Genomic DNA, 22853 nt, shown 5'->3' on the forward strand with positions numbered 1-22853 from the left:
ATGATTTGTTTGTATTTAATAAATCTGATATTCATTTATTAAATATTAATAAATCTTTTTAAATACTAAGAAATATTTGTTAAGGACTAAAAAGTCGTCTCTAATAAATGATTTGTTAAATATTAACAAATATTTTTAACTATAAACAAATCCTTTTATCAGTGTACATTATAATTCTTAGATGATTAAATAAAACTGTTACATTTTTGTATTTGCCATTAGGCTTATTGCCTTGGCATATAAATTAAATAAAAAAAAAAAAAAAATTTTAATTTAAAATTCAAAATCACAAAATTAAAACTTTCAAATTTTCCCGCTTAAATAAAAAACATTATTCAGCCGTGAAAAATCGCCTTAATAAAAACGCGGCTTAATGACGTGACTAAATCAATAAATCTCTCTTTTGTTACTCATAGAATAAAATCGAGGGTTAAAATCGGAATTGCAAGTGCATAACTCAGGTTGTCAGTGTCAACTTAAATCAAATAAGTGTCTTTAATAAAAATCCAGCCTCTATTTAAGATTAACTCTTAAAAAACTATAAAAAAAAATTATTTCAACATATTTATAAATCTAAAATCTAAAATCTAATCCAGTACTTTGACGTTTAGTCATGTTGTCGTCATCCGTGTTTCCGATAAGGATGATAACAAAACTCTATTGATTATTAATCATCACAATTTAAAATAACAATTGATAATTAAAATATTATTTTAAATAAGATAGCACTTGTGGAATATAAATTTAATTTTAAGTCCTGAATTATTTTATTAACATTTGGATTACCGTTTGGATTTTTCTTTGTGCTCGGCGACTGGTTTAAAAAGGATAAAAAAAATAAGGAGATTTATTCTTTAAAAGGCAGTTACAAAAATAGGTAATGATTAAGCATTTGATTTTATTTTTAACTATTTATACGTGACCTTAATAGAGCTATTAATTGACATGTATTTATAGTTATAGAAATTATATTGTGGTATTAATTATTTTTATTTAATCAAGTGTTTTAGCACATCATCATCATCGTCACTATTAAATCATTTATTCAGATGTCCAGATATTTTTTGTAAGCTTATGGTTTTATTTTTATAATTCTTTGTTCTGCATTTTATATTTTATTTGTTTGTCTAAATTTTAATCTATTTTTTTAATGGAAATTTTTGGTGTAAAATTGAAGAAATTTTTTATTTTTTCATTTTTAATGAGATTTTTTTTATTTTACTGTGATTTATTACTTCATTTTTAATTTTGATCTTAAAAAAAATTTTTTTCTATATTTTAGTCAATTTTTAAATTAAAAAATTGTTTTTAATTATTTAAAATGACATTTTTATTTAATAAAAAAATTTTAAGAAATTTTTTAGTGATATTTCTTCTTTTGAATGAAAAAAATTTTTTTTTTTTTTATTTTAAAGTCAATTTTTAGACTAAAAATTTTTTTATTGACATTTCTTCTTTTTAATTGATTTAAAAATTTTTGAGCCATTTTTTAAGTTAAAAAATTATTTTTAATTATTTGAAATGATATTTTTATTCATTAAAAAATTTTTAAGAAATTTTTTAGTGACATTTCTTCTTTTGAATAAAAAAAAAAATTTTTTTATTTATTTTGGAGTCAATTTTTAGATTAGAAAATAATTTAAAATTACATTTTAATTAATTTAAAATTTTTCAAGTCATTTTTTAAGTTAAAAAATTATTTTTAATTTTTTAAAATGACATTTTCACTTATTAAAAAATGTTGAAAAAAATTTTTAACAATATTTCTTCTTTTGGATCAAAAAAAAAATTTTTATAATTTATTTTAGTCAATTTTTGGATTAAAAAATTATTTAAAATTACATTTTAATTAATTTAAAAATTTTTTTATTGATATTTCTTCTTTTTAATGAATTAAAAATTTTTAAGTCATTTTTTAAGTTAGAAAATTCTTATTAATTATTTAAAATGAAATTTTAATTAATTAAAAAATTTTGGAACAATTTTTTAATAATATTTCTTCTTTTTTAATTATTAAAAAAATTTTAGTCATTTTTTAGGTTAGAAAATTATTTTTTAATACTTAAAATTATATTTTGATTAATTTAAAAGTTTTGGAACAATTTTTTGTTGACATTTTTTCTTTTTAATTAATTAAAAATTGTTTTAAATTAATTTTTAAGTAAAAAAAAAATAATGCAGAACAAAATTACCATCAATATTATTTACTAGCAAATAAACTAACCTAATAAACTTACCTTACAATTCCAAACCCAATAAAATATTAAAATTTTAGTGACATAACCGGGATGGCGTCAAGTTCAGTAAGCCAAGAAGACTTTGACAACGATTATGAATTGACGTCACGTCGCCCAAGAATCAGGACAGCTAGAGCACGTGCCATTCCACCTGCAAGAGCGACTGCTGTGTCAACTTCTTCTACCGCTAATGAAATCATAACCTTAAATTTCCAAAGTAACTATTAACAATCAACATTTTATTATTTTTTTTAAACAATATATTTAAATAGTAACAACCTTGCAGTCACTTTGTGACTGCCGTGACTTGTGAACTATAAATAGATAAAATTTACCTTTATTAAATAATAAATTTTGTTAAATTGCACTGTACTTTTTTAACTATTGAAGTTTTTGAAGATATAAGCTCATCCCGATGTTACACTCGTCAAGAGCTTTCATTTGAGTACCCACATGCATTTTTGATATATTTTTCATATATACATATATATAATATATATAAATATATGAAAAATTGATGTGGGTACTCGAATGAAAGGTCTTGATGAGTGTAACATCAGGATGAGCTTATATCTTTAAAAATTACAATAGTTCACAAGATACAAGGAAAATTCTTAATTATTGAGATTTTTCAAGATATAAACTCATTTCGATGTTACACTCATCGAGAGCTTTCATTTGAGTACCCACATGGCATTTTTTTATATATTTTATATGTATGATATTTGTGGAATATATAAATATATAAAATATATGAAAAATTGATGTGGGTACTCAAATGAAAGGTCTCGATGAATGCAATATCAGGGTAAGCTTATATCTTTAAAATTGTCAATAGTTCACAAGATACAAGGAAATTTCTTAATTATCGAGATTTGTTAAGATATAAACTCATTTCGATGTTACACTCATCGAAAGCTTTCATTTGAGTACCCACATACATTTTTGATATATTTTTCATATATACATATATGATATTTATAAATATATAAAATATATGAAAAATTGATGTGGGTACTCAAATGAAAGGTCTCGATGAATGCAATATCAGGGTAAGCTTATATCTTTAAAAATGTCAATAGTTCACAAGATACAAGGAAATTTCTTAATTATTGAGATTTTTCAAGATATAAACTCATTTCGATGTTACACTCATCGAGAGCTTTCATTTGAGTACCCACATACATTTTTGATATATTTTTCATATATACATATATGATATTTATAAATATATAAAATATATGAAAAATTGATGTGGGTACTCAAATGAAAGGTCTCGATGAATGCAATATCAGAGTGAGCTTATATCTTTAAAAATGTCAATAGTTCACAAGATACAAGGAAATTTCTTAATTATTGAGATTTTTCAAGATATAAACTCATTTCGATGTTACACTCATCGAGAGCTTTCATTTGAGTACCCACATACATTTTTGATATATTTTTCATATATACATATATGATATTTATAAATATATAAAATATATGAAAAATTGATGTGGGTACTCAAATTAAAGGTCTCGATGAATGCAATATCAGAGTGAGCTTATGTCTTTAAAAATGTCAATAGTTCACAAGATACAAGGAAATTTCTTAATTATTGAGATTTTTCAAGATATAAACTCATTTCGATGTTACACTCATCGAGAGCTTTCATTTGAGTACCCACATACATTTTTGATATATTTTTCATATATACATATATGATATTTATAAATATATAAGATATATGAAAAATTGATGTGGGTACTCAAATGAAAGGTCTCGATGAATGCAATATCAGAGTGAGCTTATATCTTTAAAAATGTCAATAGTTCACAAGATACAAGGAAATTTCTTAATTATTGAGATTTTTCAAGATATAAACTCATTTCGATGTTACACTCATCGAGAGCTTTCATTTGAGTACCCACATACATTTTTGATATATTTTTCATATATACATATATGATATTTATAAATATATAAAATATATGAAAAATTGATGTGGGTACTCAAATTAAAGGTCTCGATGAATGCAATATCAGGGTAAGCTTATATCTGTAAAAATGTCAATAGTTCACAATATACAAGGTCATTTCTTAGATATTGACATTTTTTAAAATGTAAGCTCATCCCGATGTTACACTCATCAAGAGCTTTTATTTGAGTACCCACATGCATTTTTTATATTTTTTTCATATACACATATATATAATATATATAAATATATAAAATATATGAAAAATTGATGTGGGTACTCAAATGAAAGGTCTTGACGAGTGTAACATCGGGATGAGCTTATATTCTAAAAAATGTCAATAGTTCACAAGCTACAGGATCATTTCTTAAATATCTATCTAGAGAATCGTCTTATTATTTTGATAATATAGATAAACTTTCCAAATTTACTTAACTAAAAAAAATTTTCAGAAAACCCAGTAGACGACGAACCAGGAATTTGTGACTCTGGATCAACAATTATGCCAGGTGATCATGACACACAGCAAAATAACAAGCCTATAATGCGCAAACAAGACAAACGAATTACTAACCGGTAAGTAATTAATTTTCACAAAATTATAACAGTAAAATTAAGCGACACCTGTCAATTTTTATAAAAAAGTTTCTAATCTCAAAAATATTTCTTTTTATAATAAATTTCTAATAAAAATAAAAATTGACAGAAATCAATTGATTTTATAAATTGAACATAATTAAATAAATAACAATATTTACACGATAATGATGTCCTAAACAGGCCGATTCATATCAACAAAGGAAAGCAACAACGGGATAGGCGAAAACTACGCGAAAAGCGGCGAAGTACCGGCGTCGTCCACTTGCCGTCAACAGAGGTAATTTAAAAAAAAAACACAATTTATTAAAAAACGTTTGATTAGGTTTTAGTTACGTTTATTTTAGTTTTTTGTTTTATTTTAAACCCGTAGAGTACTGGAGGTAGTACTGGAGAAGATGAGGAAGAGCTTGTTGGCACATGTGTCGAAACTAAAAACAATACCCAGCATAATGAATTTCTTGAACATGAACTTGTTGAAGTAAGTTTTTTTTTTTTTAGTTGTATTGGTTTATTTTTTTTTAGTTAAATTTATTTTTTTAAACCGTCTTTATGACACTGAGGTTACATTTATTTATTTAATAATTTTTTTAATTAATTAAAAGAAAAATTTAAGCTGTCAAAAATTATTAATTTAATTTTTTAAAAATAATTTTTTTTTAAATAATTTAAAAAAAAAAAAATTTTTTTTTAAATAACTTTTTTTAAAAAAAATTTTTTTTTTAAATAATTAAAAAAAAAAATTTTTTTTTAAATAATTTAAAAAAAAAAAAATTTTTTTTTTAAATAATTAAAAAAAAATTTTTTTTAAATAATTTTTTTTTGTCAAATAAAATTGTTAAATTTAATGTCTAATTTCAGTGTCATTGTTGAAGAACAGTCAACAGGTTAATAACTCATAACACTTAACTTATTATTATTATTTTGTTTCAGGAAAGAACAGCTAAAGTTTACACACAACGAAGAAATAAAAGGTATTACTTACATTTTTGAAGTTATAAACTCCAAAACAATGTTACTGACTAATTATTATTTTTATTATTTTTCAGTCATTCGGATCTTGAAGCTGATGATGAAGAATTTGACTCACTAAACCAGTCTGACAGCGTTAATCAATCAGACCACGGTCACCACAGTCATCATGCAAATCAATTAAATTCTATGAATCGTGATCATATACCAACACCTACTGATGACAATCCTCAAGACGTAAGTTAATTATTATTATTAAAATTTATAAAAATTGTCAATTTTTTTAACTTTTATAAAAATAATATTTATTAAAGAGATCCAAGTACCCTCCTAGTGTAAAGAATGTCTATAAAAAAATAATACGTAGAAATACTTTTATCTAAAAATTAATTTTTAAAAATTAATAACATTTTTGAGGAAATTTCCGAAAAATTTAGTCATTAAAAAATTATTAACATTTAATTGACTAATAAAAAATGTAGCACTCTGAATTACCGGTATACATTTGACAACACAAAAAGAGTGTCCCTAACCTTCAAATTTATTTATGTTTACTGTCTAACTAAAATTACTAAGATCTTCTAGCATTTTAAAAACCGCGGTTACTTATGCGCATGAGTAACTGCGCAAGCGGTGTTGCCAAGTCAAATACAAGACTTTAAAGAACGCAAGTTCCGAGTGATTTTTTATAAAAAATATAAAATATCTCCGTAATACGTTCGAAAAGATACTTTTTTTATTGTTTTAATCGAAAGCTTATTATTTTTTCAATCAAATTCAATGAAAATAAAATTTTTTTTAAATCGTTAATTGCATTAAATTCTCAACCAAATACCGGCTGATGGAATCTCCATTCATGTAAAAATTACAATATTCACCCTAATTATTTAATTAAAATCCCGGAAACTTGTTATTTAATTTAATTAATTATTAGGCTACGTAGAATTTACAAATTTTCAGGAAGTTTTAAAAATTTTCGCGTGGATCTCCTTAAGCAACTTATTAAAATAAATTCTCTACATTTTTAAATTTGCCGCGCTTGGTATTAGCCGCCATTTTGTGGCGCGGGAATTGCAGCCGCCATTTTGTCGAATACTCTCGACAATCTCTATTTTTAATGAATTAGCCTTTTATAAAACAATTTTATGCAATAAAAACTTGAATAATTATTTTTCAAGTCGATTTTTAACTAATAAGTGATGAAAAAAAAATTAAATATTCCGGAAATTTACTTTTTTAAAATTTTTTTATTAATTATTAGGCTACTTAGATTGAATTTACAAATTTTCAGGAAGTTTTAAAAATTTTCCCGTGAATCTCCTTAAGTAACTTATTAAAATAAATTCTCTACATTTTTAAATTTGCTGCGCTTGGTATTAACCGCCAATTTGTGGCGCGGGAATTGCAGCCGCCATTTTGTCGAATACTCTCGACAATCTCTATTTTTAATGATTTTTAATGAATTAGCCTTTTATAAAACAATTTTATGCAATAAAAACTTGAATAATTATTTTTCAAGTCGATTTTTAACTAACAAGTAATGAAAAAAAATTAATTTACTGTTTTTTAATTTATTTATCAATTATTAGGCTACGTAGATTGAATTAACAAATTTTCAGGAAGTTTTAAAAATTTTACTGCGTGGATCTTCTTAAATTTATAAAAATTCTCAATTATTTTAATATTAAAAAAAAAAAATTTTTTGTAACTTTAAAATATTCTTCTCAGTTACTAGAACGTGCACAAAAAGAAAACAGACGGCTCATAACGCTCCTGGAGAACCAAGACCAGAAAATAATGGCCCTGGAAGCTCAACTTCTTCAGCAGCAACGCGAAATGGCGATCGAGCGCGACAGACTGCGCGACGAGAACGCAGCGCTCATTCGCGCAATGGCCGCTCTGGCTAGTAATTAATTTTTTTTAAACATATATTTCGCCTAAATTTTTATCAACTATCGACTACATTCAACGTAATTGTAATTAGTTACTTACTTACTTATTTTAGAATAATTTCCTAGATTTTATTATTTTTTGATTCTTCTTTTGTACTCTAGCTTAATTATATATTCTTATATTTCGATAAATATGCTTATAGATATGTTATGTTAGTATTCATAAATAAATAAATAAAATTTAATTGTACTCACCTGTCAGAATTTTTCATTCTATCCACACGCGCGCCATCTTGCTAAATTTTAAATTTGTCACCTACGCTGCCTAGCGGCCATTTAAGAACTAAAAATTGAAATAGTGCCATTTTAGTCGTGAAAATTAATTAGTCAGCATAAAAAAATTTTTATGCAATAAAGTAAAAGGCCCAATTATTGACAGGAGTCTAAATATTGACACCCTAAATTATTTTTAAATATATTTAATTATCTGTAATAAGAATAACTATCATATAAATTTTTATTAAATTCTAATTCATTAAAAAATTGAAATAAATTACTGTCAGTTAATATTAAATATTAATTATTAAAAAATAAAGTTAGCACCAGTTAAAACCAGCTTACGAGCGTCCATTTTCTTAATAACTTTGGTTAGAAAAGCAATTTTTTTAAATGCCGAGTTTAAATTAATTTCTTCATCTAATAATATGATCTTTTTTTTTTTAATTAACAATATACGAAAAATTTATAAAATTGAATAATCGAAATTAATTGTTTCCTTTATAATACTTAAATAATGGGTGTCAATAACTAGTTGATAATTTTTAAGTTGAATCTCATATTGACAGCCAGTCGACAGCGCTAAGACGCCTTTTTTTGACTTTAACCTAAAAAATTAACTGTAAGAGTTTGAACTCTTCCGATTAAATAAATTATTTTTAAATTAATTTTTATATTTTTAATAGTAATCAATCATTTATAGAAATTATTATTAATAAACTTTAATAATATTGATTACTTAATAATAAGTTTCGATAAATAAGAATAAGCAGATGATTCTAGGCATGCGCAGTATAGGTGTCAATAATTGGGGCTAAGGTATGTCAGTAATTAGATCAATCAATTTTTTAACCTGTCAATAATTGGTGTCTCCGGATAATCTATTTAATTATTTAAAATTAATTAGTAAATATCAGTGATTATGATTTTGAAAAAAGAAATTGATTAGTAAAAACATTACTTGAGACATTACCACCAACAAAATTCAACAATAGGAAAAGCCCTAATTATTGACAGGAGTCTAAATATTGACACCCTAAATTATTTTTAAATATATTTAATTATCTGTAATAAGAATAACTATCATATAAATTCTTATTAAATTCTAATTAATTAAAAAATTGAAAAAAATTACTGTCAGTTAATATTAAATATTAATTATTAAAAAATAAAGTTAGCACCAGTCAAAACCAGATTACGAGCGTCCATTTTCTTAACAACTTTGGTTAGAAAAGCAATTTTTTTAAATGCCGAGTTTAAATTAATTTCTTCATCTAATAATATGATCTTTTTTTTTTTTTAATTAACAATATATGAAAAATTTATAAAATTGAATGATCGAAATTAATTGTTTCCTTTATAATATTTAAATAATGGGTGTCAATAACTAGTTGATAATTTTTAAGTTGAATCTCATATTGACAGCCAGTCGACAGCGCTATCACGCCTTTTTTTGACTTTAACCTAAAAAATTAACTGTAAGAGTTTGAACTCTTCCGATTAAATAAATTATTTTTAAATTAATTTTTATATTTTTAATAGTAATCAATCATTTATAGAAATTATTATTAATAAACTTTAATAATATTGATTACTTAATAATAAGTTTCGATGAATAAGAATAAGCAGATGATTCTAGGCATGCGCAGTATAGGTGTCAATAATTGGGGCTAAGGTATGTCAATAATTAGACCAATCAGTTTTTTAACCTGTCAATAATTGGTGTCTCCGGATAATCTATTTAATTATTTAAAATTAATTAGTAAATATCAGTGATTATGATTTTGAAAAAAGAAATTGATTAGTAAAAACATTACTTGAGACATTACCACAAACAAAATTCATCGATATTGATATTTGATTGCTTAAAAAAAATCAAATCATAACTTTGTCTCTTATAGTGTCAATAATCGAGGCTTTTACCTTATATGTGGTGTATAATTACAATATATTTTGTGTAAAAAATGTCAACTTGTCTGGAAATATTTTTTATGGTGAGTAAAAAAAACATTTTTTTTGCTATCTCAATTCTTTATTAATTATTAATTCATTAACCAATTAATATTTTATAAAATATCTTATTTCTTAAAAATAATATATATAATTCACGCGTTATCTTTTTTTTATTTAAATTATTTCCCATAATTATTTACAAACTTAACCTCTCAATTAAAATGGCTAACCTTAAAATAAACATTCGTTGGGATTCGCTTAAAATAAATTACAATATAAATTTATAAATAAACAATACTTTTAAAACGACAATTTTGTTTTCTTCTATGTTTTTTTTTGCACGCGAAACCTCAAAATATTTACATAAATATTTTACAATAAATCTAATTTTAAAAATATGACCTTTTATTTAAATATTTTACGTAGTTTAAAAGGCTTTTTTCATTACTGATATGTAATTATTTTGTTTATTGTCAAGTTGAGGTTATGTAGGCCATTTATAATGTTTTCTTCCTTAAAAATAATTAATATATATAAATTTGTTTAATCAATACTCATTCATTATTAATTAAATATAAATATACATCTTTAACTTTCATACACCGACTCATTCCTTGCATTTGATATTTTTGGTATATTTACACTGTTATTATCAATAAAATAAATTTAATGGTTAATTTAACCATCAAAGTAAGCTACCGATCAATACTGAACTCTATTAATTAAAAAAAACGGTTAATTATTAATTAATAAGCGGCAAAATGTCCCGAACGACTAGATCACTTGGATCCTAATGACCCTTAAATGCTAAAAAAATTACAGGAACAAATTATACATGTATAGGAAGTGCTAAAATATAAATGTCCAAGGAAGAGCTTTCGCCATTTTTTTTTCTTCCATCTCGCGATTTAATTGTCTTCCCGTGAGCTTTATTCTAAGCGAATTAAAGATGTTTCAAGTTCGGTGGAAAGAAAAAAAGTGAACCTTTTATTTAATTATAAATATCGATAACAAATTTTTAAGAGTAATAAAGAACTTGCATTAAATTATTGAATTTTTAAATTTTTAATTTCTTCTTTAGAAGCTTTATTCAAAGGCTGTGATGTCATTTAGTAACGCCATCTTACGGCGAAATTTAAAAATATTTGTTGGCAGTTTTGAAAAGAAAATACAGCCGTTTTACCAAATATAGTAATTAATCCTTCATCACATATTTTTATTTAAACTATTAATTTAAAAATAACTAGAAAATAAATAATAATTACTTGTTTGTCCTAATAGTTATTTTTTAGGTTAGGTATGTCACTTAGTTGTTATTTAAGGTGGCGCTATACAGAAAATCCAAGTGTATTAGCTTGGTATTGGCCACCATTTTGTGGCGCGGGAATTGCAGCCGCCATTTTGTCGAATACTCTTGACAATCTCTTTTTTTAACGATTTCTAATGAATTAGCCTTTTATAAAACAATTTTATGCTATAAAAACTTGAATAATTATTTTTTAAGAAGATTTTTAACTAACAAGTGATGAAAAAAAAAATAATATATCCCCGAGACCTGTTTTTGAATTTTATTAATTATTAGGCTACGTAGAATTTACAAATTTTCAGGAAGTTTTAAAAATTTTGGATTTTCTTAAGTAACTTATTAAAATAAATTCTCTACATTTTTAAATTTGCCGCGCTTGATATTAACCGCCAATTTGTGGCGCGGGAATTCCAGCCGCCATTTTGTCGAATACTCTTGACAATCTCTTTTTTTAACGATTTCTAATGAATTAGCCTTTTATAAAGCAATTTTATGCAATAAAAACTTAAATTATTATTTTTTAAGTAGATTTTTAACTAATAAGTGATGAAAAAAATTAAATATCGCGGAAATTTACTGTTTTTTAATTTTTTCATCAATTATTAGGCTACGTAGATTAAATTTACAAATTTTTAAAATTTTATTGCATAAATCTGCTTAAATAATTTTTTATAATTAAAAAATAAATTTTAGTGATATTTAATTAATTAAATTAATTAATTAAATTAAGTTAATTAATTAATTAAATAAATAAATAAAATAAATAAATAAATCAATTTAATTAATTAATTAATTAATTTTAGTAATTGATTAATTAATTAATTAATTACAGTAATTAATTAAATTAATTAATTTTAGTCATTAATTAATTTAGGTAATTAATTAAATAAATAAATAAATTAATTAATTAATTAACTAAATAAATTAATTAATTTAATGCAAGTTCTCTATTAATTTAATAAAAATTAAAAACTAAATCTGCACGAGAAGCTAAAACCGTCCAGTCTTAAAACAATGTCCACACAAATCCCTGTTATAGGTTATAAGTACAATCTCATTACAGCCGGCGACCTCTTAGATATTTATCATCAGACTTTTACCGATCGGCCGGATTAATTAATTACAATAATAATAATCGTAATAATAATAACAAAAGACACGTTGCGATATGTTAACATGATACGCGCACTTAATTAATTCAATAAACAATCTAAACACTGCAGCCGGAGGTAACTTGTTCGGTATGACTCCACTGGTAGTGACTCTTCTCCTCCTGCAGGTTAGGTTCCTGTTTGTTCTGTTCCTCCGAGGGCGCTGCGGGAGCGCAGTCGCTAGCTGCCTTCAGTCCTTGCTCGAGCTCGAGCAACTGGCCCATGAAGTTCAGGTTTGGACTTATTATGGGACGCGCATTTTTCACCAGTTTGTATGCGTCGATCATTGCCAGGCCTTTGTGTCGCATTATGTATGCGATCGCTATTGTCGCGCTACGTGATATTCCGGCTTGGCAATGCACCAGTACGCTGCAGCCGGCTTTTCTTGCATCCTCTGCAAAAAAAACAAACAAAAATTATTAGTTTTTCATTTTTATCTTTAATTTAAGATTACTTTGTAATTATTGAGGCTAAAAATTTCTACTTAAAAGTTTCCTTAAACCTCCCTCTAAAAATTTCTACCATAAATTTTAAAAATATCTTCACCAGTTCCTCAAAAAAATCCATTCAAAATCAAATAATGACTAAAAATTCGATTTTTACATTATGAATTTCAAAATCTAACTAATATTTAATCTACAGATCCTAAAACTTTCTTTGAGAGCTTAAAAGTTTCCTTGAACCTTCCTCTACAAATTCTTTACCAAAATTTCCAAAATATCTTCGCCAGTTCTTCAAAAAACTTTATTTAAAATCATTTAAAAGCTAATAATGATCAAAAATTGAATTACTTCATTATAAATCTTAAATGATTGATAACTTTTGATCTATTGATCTTAAAAACTTTTTTTTGGGCTTAAAAGTTTCTTTAAACATTTCTCTACAAATTCCTTCCATAAATTTTCAAAATATCTTCACTCATTCCTCAAAAAAATCCATCCAAAATTGAATAATGACCAAAAATTCGTATTTTACATTATGAATCTTAAAATTAATATAACTTTTGATCCAATGATCCTAAAATCTTCTTTTTGGGCTTTAAAGTTTTCTCCAACTCTCCTCTACAAATTCTTTACAAAAATTTCCAAAATATCTTCACCAATTCCTCAAAAAAATCCATCCAAAATCTTTCAAAATCAAATAATGACCAAAAATTCGTTTTTTACATTATAAATCTTAAAATTCAAATAACTTTTGATCTATTGCTTCTAAAAACTTTTTTTTGAGCTTTAAAGTTTCCTTAAACCTTCCTCTACAAATTCCTACCATAAATTTCCAAAATATTTCAACCAGTTCCTCAAAAAACCCTATTTAAAATTCCTAATATCAAAAAATTAGATTTTTTCATTATAAAATTTTTCTTCCATTAATTATTAATAAAATTAATATTTTTAAGCGTGTATCACTATCTAATTCCAGCAAGTGATAGTAAATTTATCTATAACAATTTACTCGACACAATATACAAAGAATGAGTCACGCGCCTAGATTTGACAAGATTAATATATATAAATATCTCGGTAATTGATGACGTAACAAAGTAATTTTTCGGTCTACCGAGATAAATTCAACTACAAGGTCCTAATTTTACTTATTATTATTATTATTATTATTATTATTATTAATAATCTAAAATATATATTTATTTATATTATGTAAGTACAAAAGTAATAATAAGTAAAAATAACGGGTCAATTAGTATGTATATATAAAGATATATTTTTATTTGTAATTGTGAGTGTGTGTAATTGACAACGCAGTTCAGTATAACGGAAACGGGGCATAACCAGCCGTATCCGGTGGACCATTGACTGCATACAAGACGACAGGCCTCCATTCATGAACACCATGACTCACAATACATGTATATTGTGTATATAGATACATATGTTTGGTGATACTTGAGTCGGGAGAAATTGTAGGATCTAGATCGGCCCCTTTTAGTTGAGAATTTTTTACCTAGCAAGGACTTTTAGGGAAAATTGGGTCAAAAATAAAATCAGGGTTTCTAGATTCTCTTCTAGGTTCTCTTTAGAACGTTAAAAGGATTTTTTTTTGCTAAGAATTTGTAAATTTTTGAATTAGAAATGAAGAAATTGACTTTTTGATAGTTTGAAATTTTTAGGCAACTTTAAATATTTTTTTTTTTAGGAAGTGTAGGAGATATTTTGAAATTTTAGAATGGAAAATTGTAGAAGAAGGTTTGAGGAAAATTTTGAGACCAAAAAAAATTTTTTGGGTCCAATAGATCAAAAGTTATGTGAATTTTAAGATTAATAATGAAGAAATTGAATTTTTGAAGATTGTGAAATTTTTACCAACTTTGAATATTTTTTTTTGGGCAAGTAGTGGGGATAATTTAGAAACTTTGGTATGAAAATTGTAGAGGAAGGTTTGAGAAAAATTTTAAGCCAAAAAAAAAATTTTTGAGTCCAATAGATCGAAAGTTTTGAGAACTTTAAGATTAATAATTAAAAAGTCGAATTTTTTATTATTAAGAATTTTTGAGCAGCGTTAAATAGTTTTTTTCTAGGAAATGGAGGAGATATTTTGAAATTTCATTATAGAAAAATGTAAAAGAAGGTTTAAGGAAAATTTTGAGCCCAAAAAAAATTTTTTGGGTTCAATAGATCGAAAGTTATATTAATTTTAAGATTCATAATGAAGAAATTGAATTTTTGAATATTGTGAAATTTTGAACAACTTTGAATATTTTTTATTGGGCAAGTGGTGGAGATATTTTGAAAATTTTGTATTGAAAATTGTAGAGGAAGGTTTGAGGAAAGTTTTAAGCCCAAAAAGAAATTTTTAGGAGCATTAGATCAAAAGTTATGAAAATTTGAAGATTAATAAAAAGGTCTAATTTTTTATTATTAGGGATTGTTGAGCAGCTTTAGATATTTTTTTTTCAAGGAAATGGGGGAGATATTTTGAAATTTTACTATAGAAAAATGTAGAAGAAGGTTTAAGGAAAATTTTAAGCCTAAAAAAAATTTTTTTAAAGCATTAGAGCAAAATTAATAATAATTTTAAGATTAATAATGAAAAAATCTAATTTTTTATAGTTAGAAATTTTTGAGCAACTTTATAAATTTTCATCAAGGAAATAGAGAAAATATTTTGAAATTTTATTATAGAAAAATGTAGAGGAAGGTTTGAGGGAAATTTTGAGCCCAAAAAAAATTTTTTAGGTCCAATAGATCAAAAGTTATGAAAATTTGAAGATTAATAATGAAAAAGTCTAATTTTTAGTAGGAATTTTTTGGTAACAGAATATTTTTTTTTTTTTTAAATTAAGGAGATATTTTGAAATTTTATTATAGAAAATTATAGAGGAAAGTTTGAGGAAAATTTTAAGCCCAAAAAAAAAAATTTTTAGCAGGTTTGCAAATTATTTAATTTTTTTAAAATTGAATTATTAAAATTTTTTAATCATTAATTTTTTAGAAAAAGGATTAATTTAATTTTTTTAATCATTAATTTTTTGGAAAAAGAATTAATTAAATTTTTTTTTAAATACTAAAACTAAATTATTAAAATTTTTAGAATTTTAGTAATAAATAATTTGTAAAAAAAATAAAAAATGCAATTTTTAAAAAATTAACTTAATAAAATTGAATTTAAAAATAAATATTTTGCAATCCTTGAAAATGTTCTTCTAAATTTGCGAGCTTAAAAAAAATCTGCTTTAAAATAAAATAAAATAATTACCAATAAAATTGAACGCTTCTTCAAAATATTGCTTCAAGTTCTGATGCCCAGAATCATTGGCGGGTATTTGGAGGTAGGTGATGCCACGTGACTCATGGTACCCAGGTAGCTGTGACGTAACATTGAGGACACGAGTAGCCCCCAGAGCTTGGAGGAGCTGGAGATCCGCGGCATCGCGGCCGTTCCCCAGGTACAGAAACGGCAGAACGCGCGACGCCGGATGGTTGTCGATGTCCGCTGGCTGGGGAGTCGTCGGGCACGGACTCATTATCACCGGACATCCTGGTCCAGGGCTCGGGCAGCCAGATGGCAGGGACATCGAGTTCCCCGGTAAAAGCGTGTCCTCGCAAAGGTCGCGGTGTCTTCGCTGGAATTCTCGGTGACCTCCTGCAACAAAGAACAATAATAAATAACTATGACTCACTATCACAGCTGCCATCTGTTATATGGTATATTCTTATGCTTATACTTTTATTGTACTACAATTCCCCTGTTGGGACTATTCACTGATTTTGTCTAGACTTTTTTTTAAGAAGTTATCAAAAATGATTCATCTTTTTTATGATCAAGAATTTTATTTCTTCATTAGTAATCTTAGAATTTTTATAACTTTTGATCTTTTGGATCTAAAAATGTTTTTTTTGGCTTAAAATTTTCCTTAAACTTTCCTCTATATTAAACTATAATAAAATTTTAAAATATCTTCTCAATCTCCCGAAAGAAAAAAATATTCTAAGTTGCTCAAAAATTTTTAATAATCAAAAAATTGATTTTTTCATTATTAATCTTTAAATTTTTATAACTTTTGATCTTTTGGACTTAAAAATGTTTTTTTTGGCTTAAAATTTTCCTAAAACTTTCCTCTATATTATACTATAATAAAATTTTAAAATATCTTCTCAATCTCCCGAAAGAAAAAAATATTCTAAGTTTCTCAAAAATTTTTAATAATCAAAAAATTGATTTTTTCATTATTAATCTTTAAATTTTTATAACTTTTGATCTATTGGACCGAAAATTTTTTTTTTTGGCTCAAAATTTTCCTTAAACCTTCCTCTACATTGTTCTGTAATAAAATTTCAAAATATCTTTCTTGCTTTCTTAAAAAAATAAAATATTTTAAGTTGCTCAAAAATTTGATTTTTTCATTATTAATCTTAATATTATGATTATTTATGATCTATTGGACCTAAAAATTTTTTTTGGGCTCAAAATTTTCCTCAAACCTTCTTCTACATTGTTCTGTGATAAAATTTCAAAATATCTTTCCTGCTTTCTTAAAAAAAAAAAATATTTTAAGTTGCTCAAAAATTTCTAATAATCAAAAATTTGATTTCTTCATTATTAATCTTAATATTATTATTATTTATGATCTATTGGACTTAAAAATTTTTTTTCGGGCTTAAAATTTTCTTCAAACCTTCTTCTATATTTTTCTATAATAAAATTTCAAAATATCTCCTCAATTTCCCAAAAAAAAAAAAATATTTTAACTTGCTCAAAAATTCCTAATAAAAAATTTAATTTTGTCATCACTAATCTTAAAATTATTATTATTTTTGATCTATTGCACCAAAAAAATTTTTTTCGGGCTTAAAATTTTCCTTAAACTTTCCTCTACAATTTTCTATAATAAAATTTCGAAATATCTCTTTAATTTCCCAAAAAAAAAATATATAAAGTTGCTCAAAAATTCATAATGATCAAAAATTAGACTTCTTCATTATTAATCTTAAAAATTTTTGAACTTTTGATCTATTGCTCCAAAAAAATTTTTTTTGGGCTCAAAACTTGCCTCAAACCTTCCTCTACAATTTTCAATGCTAAAATTTCAAAATATCTTTTATGATTCTTTGAAAAAAAATATTTAAAGTTACTTAAAAATTCCTAATGATCAAAAACTAGACTTCTTCATTTGTATTCTTAAAATTTTTTTAACTTTTGATCTATTGGACCCGAAAATTATTTTTTTTGAGCTAGGAATTTTCCTCAAACTTTCCTCTACAATTTTCAATTAAGAAATTTTAAAATATCTCCTTAATTTGTCAAAAAAAAAAAAAATATTCCGTTACCCCAAAAATTCCTGATGATCAAAATATTTGATTTCTTTATTGTAAATCTTGAAATTTTTATAACTTTTGAACTATTGGACCTAAAAAATTTTTTTTTGGCTCAAAATTTTTCTCAAACCTTCCTCTACAATTTTCAATAGTAAAATTCCAAAATATTTCCTCAATTTCCAAAAAAAAAAATATTCTCTCATCCAAAAATTCCTAATAATCAAAATGTTTGATTTCTTCATTATGAATCTTAAAATTATTATTATTTTTGATCTATTGCTTTTAAAAATCTTTTTATGGGCTCAAAATTTTCTTTAAACCTTCTACTATATTTTTCCATAGTAAAATTTCAAAATATCTCTTCAATTTCCCAAAAAAAAAAAAATATTCTGTCGCCCAAAAATTCCTAATAATTAAAAATTCAATTTCTTCATTATTAATCTTAAAATTATTATTATTTTTGATCTATTGCACCAAAAAAAATTTTTTTGGGCTTAAAATTTTCCTTAAACCTTTCTCTCCAATTTTCAATCAAAAAATTTCAAAATATCTTCTATAATTCCCTAAAAAAATTTTTTTAAAGTTCCCAAAAATTCCTAAAGATCAAAAATTAGACTTCTTCATTATTAATCTTAAAATTCACATAACTATTAACCTATTGCTCTTAAATATTTTTTTTTGGGCTCAAAATTTTCCTCAAACCTTCCTCTACAATTTTCCATCCTAAAATTTCAAAATATCTTCTATAATTCTTAAAAAAAAAATATTTAAAGTTGCCCAAAAATTCCTAAATATCAAAAATTCAATTTCTTCATTTCTAAAAAAAAACATTTCTCATAAAATTTCCATCTAAACATCGCACACGACATACAACAACAATGTCCGAGCATTACATATACATACACATACACATCCACATTCATAATATAATACAACAAAACTGAACGGGCTTTCTCGCGATGACTCACACGCAAAACCTCTGTACTCTTCTTACCCCTCAATTTAACACCGAACGACCTTCTCAATATTTTCTATTCTTAATATAATCAAAAATTCTTTAAATTTAAATTAATTACCCCAAAAATCATCCTTAAAAAAAAAAACTTAATAATAATTAACAAAAAAAAATTATTTTTTTTAAATAAAAAATAACTTAAATAATTATTTAAAATTTATTTTTTAAAAAATAATTTAATAAAAAATTATCAAAATTTTTTTTAAATAAATTTAAATTATAAAAATATTTTAATTAAAAAAAAAATCAGCTGACATTTTAAATAAATAAAAAATTGTTATTTTATTAATTAAATTAATTAAAAAAAAAAAAACCTACCCCAGGGCTCAATAGATCCTAGGCTTAAAACTAAGCAAGGAGATCCTTTTTTCCTCATTGTTAATTTTTTTTATAAAAAAAAAGGATCAAAAAATAGTTTTCATTTATTTTTATCTCACTGTAATTTTTTTACAAACTATATTTGGTATAAAACTATTTAAATAATTCAAAAAAACTCTATATTTAAGTCACAATAATTGATTAAAAAAATCACAAATAGAAAAATAATTTATTTATTATTATTAGAGAACTTAACAGTTGTAAGTTTAATGAAACACTGACGATTCTGACGAATAAATTTAACGAGAAAACGCTGGTTCACACGAGACCGACAGAAAGTATGACTCACCAGCAAGAGCTATGATTGGTTAGTACGAACTAACTACGAAGAATAACGTACGAGTTTGTCCGAAGTCGGCGCGGGAAGTTTGAAATTTAAAAAATGCGACGCAGAAAAATTGTTTTAGATTCCTTTAAAAAAAAATTTTTTTAGTCGTTTAATTTAGATTTTTTTATAGTAAATAAATTATACATTAATTACTTTGCACTGAAAATAATTACAAGTGTGATAAAAAAAATATTTGGAGGCTAAAAAATCCCGGAGGCAAAACTTGAATAGAAGAAATAATTTTTCAATGACAAAAAAAAATATAGATCAATATCAAGAAGGTAATTAGTGCGCAGGTGATTTATTACACGTGTTAATGATAGTAATTAATATTTTATTTATGGTTTAATGACTTAGGTGACCAACGATAGAAGTGATTCAGAAAAACCCAAAATCGGTTTTGTTAATGGTTTATTTATGGACAGAGGCGGCTTAGGTTTCTGTTTTATATTGAGGAAATTCCTTGTAGGAGACAATGCTATGATTCAGACATGAGAATGAGATACGGATCCGGAGAAAGCTAATAACAATCCTGTAATTAGTAATTTAAATTGCGGATGACTAATTGTGAGTTGGAATTTTGTTGGATGGAATTTTTTAGGGTGTTTTTTGGGGCTTTAGGGTTAGAGGAAACTTTTGAGCCCAAAAAGAAGTTTTTAAGAGCACTAGATTAAAAGTTATGATAATTTTAGGATTTATAATGGAAAAAGTCAATTTTTGATCGTTATTAGCTTTTGGAAGATTTTGAATGGAGTTTTTTGAGGATCTGGTAGAGATATTTTGAAAATTTTTGAAAGAAGATTGTAGAGGAAAATTTGAGGAAACTTTTGAGCCAAAAAAGAAGTTTTTAGGATCATTGGATCAAAAGTTATGATAATTTTAGGATTTATAATGGAAAAAGTCAATTTTTGATCGTTATTAGCTTTTGGAAGATTTTGAATGGAGTTTTTTGAGGAACTGGTGAAGATATTTTGAAAATTTTTAAAAGAAGATTGTAGAGGAGAATTTGATAAAACTTTTGAGCCCAAAAAGAAGTGTTTTGAACTAATAGATCAAAAGTTATTGATAATTTAAGATTTGTAATGCGGAAATCTAGTTTTTTAAATAGAAATTTTCGGGCAATTTTAAATAGAGTTTTTTGAGGAACTGGTTGAAATATTTTGAAAATTTTTGTATGGAATTTGTAGAGGAAGACTTAAGAAAACTTTTAAGTCCAAAAAGAAGTTTTTAGAATCATTAGATCAAAAGTTATTTTAATTTTGAGATTCATAATGTAAAATTCCAATTTTTACTCATTATTAGTTTTTGAGTGATTTTGAATGGATTTTTTTGAGAAACTGGTGAAGATATTTTGGAAATTTTTGGTAGGGAATTGTAGAGGAAGATTCAAGGAAACTTTAAAGCCCAAAAAAAAGTTTTTAGAAGCAACAGATCAAAAGTTGTGTTAATTATAAGATTAATAATGAAAAAAAGCCGATTTTTGATCATTTTTGATATATATGAAACTTATAAGAGTTTTTTTAAAAAACTACTCAAGATATTTTGGAATTTCTTGATAGAAGATTGTAGAGGAAGGTTTTAGGAAACTTTTGTGCCTAAAAAGAAGTTTTTAGAAGCAATAGATCAAAAGTTATTTCAGTTTTAAAATTAAAACTAAAAAAATCTCATTTTTGATCATTATTTCCTTGCAATTTTTGAAACTCATTTTCTGCGAAACTAAGAGAGGTATTTTGAAAAAATTTTCTTTTATATTCTAGAGGACAGTCTAATGAATCTTTAAAGCCCTGAAAAAAGTATCTAGGGTAATTAGGACCAGAGAAATAACAATTTGTAATATATCAAATTTAGAGTAACTTTTTAAGAAAAAAATAAATTAATCCAATTAAATAATCTAAAAAAAAAAAAAAATTAAGTGTCGATGATTTATTATAAAAGAATATATATTTGTCATGTATATGTTATGAGTTATGACGCACGCGAAATATTTTCAGCCGTGATCTTTGTCGAGATCGAGGTCGATCAGGACAATAACTAAAACGATTTACTAACAGACTAAAAAAGAAATAACAACAATAAAAATTTTATCTATTAATTTAAATATTCAATAAAAAAGAAATTCAAAAAATTTTTTCCACAACAAAAATCAACAGGTAAAATGTCTCAACTTATGAGTCATTTACAATCGACGAACACCTGGACATGACCCTGAATGATTCGCGGCAACGTTGGCTCACTCTAGCATTTTTTTTCTTCTTTAGTTTTATTTGCGCTCAACTCCTCTTTTCTTTCTTCCAAGTTTTCATTCTTTTACGCGACTAAATAAAACGTAAAAAAGGAGATTCCTATTTATATATGACACATATGTACAGTCATGTCTTTTACGTTTTACTTTACGCTATTTACTCACTCCAAATTTTTATTATTATTATTATCATTTCAATATTTGTTATTAATAAATGGAAAATTTTGATTTTTTTTTATTTTAGTTCAAAAATTTTGGGTGAAATTTTGAAAATTTAAAAAAATGATGTGACATTTTTTTTAGAAAATTAAATTTCCTACAAAAAAAGTCCGCATCAATTTTGTCCCATCTAATTTTCCCTTCAAAATTTGAATTCAAAATTCAAAAATTAAGTTATAAAATTTGTCCCTAGTTTTCAAAAGTTTAAAATGTTAATTTTGGCTAAAATTTTGTGAATTTTGAAAAATAAGAAATCTTTTTTATAGAGAATAAAACTTTCTACAAAAAAATCTTAATCAATTTTGTCCTATCTTTAATTTTTATTTCAAAATTTGAATTTAAAGTTCAAAAACTCACATATAGAATTTGTCCCTAGTTTTCAAAAGTTTAAAGTGTTATTTTTGGCTAAAATTTTGAAAATTTTTGAAAATGTTGACATTTTTTCAAAAAAATTTGATTCCCTACAAAAAAAATTCTAATCAATTTTGCTCTACCGCTGATTTTTTAACCAAAATTTGAATTTAAAGTTCAAAAACTCCTTATGGGGCATTCCATG

The 22853-nt window shown here is 24.7% G+C and overlaps 2 protein-coding genes across 5 annotated transcripts in view; one reads left to right on the forward strand and one right to left on the reverse strand.

The window, feature by feature from the left end:
• The first annotated feature begins 399 nt into the window (after positions 1 to 399).
• On the forward strand, positions 400 to 7908 carry LOC123267109 (PRKC apoptosis WT1 regulator protein-like). Of its 2 annotated transcripts, XM_044731617.1 has the most exons (9): positions 401 to 877; positions 1003 to 1066; positions 2276 to 2454; positions 4650 to 4773; positions 4978 to 5074; positions 5168 to 5275; positions 5728 to 5768; positions 5844 to 6003; positions 7495 to 7908. In XM_044731617.1, exons 2-9 carry the CDS (start codon positions 1050 to 1052, stop codon positions 7678 to 7680), a joined length of 912 nt encoding a protein of 303 aa, XP_044587552.1. In that variant the 5' UTR covers positions 401 to 877; positions 1003 to 1049; the 3' UTR covers positions 7681 to 7908. The 2 variants fall into 2 exon arrangements, with proteins under 2 accessions (XP_044587554.1, XP_044587552.1); XM_044731619.1 differs by lacking the exon at positions 5168 to 5275 and having other exon boundaries at positions 400 to 877.
• A 4249-nt stretch (positions 7909 to 12157) lies between these two features.
• LOC123267105 (dual specificity protein phosphatase 10-like) overlaps positions 12158 to 22853 on the reverse strand; it is a 39671-nt gene continuing 28975 nt past the window's right edge. For all 3 annotated transcript variants that reach the window (XM_044731611.1, XM_044731613.1, XM_044731612.1), the window contains 2 exons: positions 16056 to 16442; positions 12158 to 12738 (listed from right to left, as the gene is read on the reverse strand). In XM_044731611.1, coding sequence (XP_044587546.1) covers positions 12404 to 12738; positions 16056 to 16442 — 722 coding nt within the window. In that variant the 3' untranslated portion in view covers positions 12158 to 12403. The remainder of the gene's footprint in view (positions 12739 to 16055; positions 16443 to 22853) is intronic.

Source organism: Cotesia glomerata, linkage group LG6, assembly GCF_020080835.1.
Source record: "Cotesia glomerata isolate CgM1 linkage group LG6, MPM_Cglom_v2.3, whole genome shotgun sequence".
Lineage (NCBI taxonomy): Eukaryota > Metazoa > Arthropoda > Insecta > Hymenoptera > Braconidae > Cotesia > Cotesia glomerata.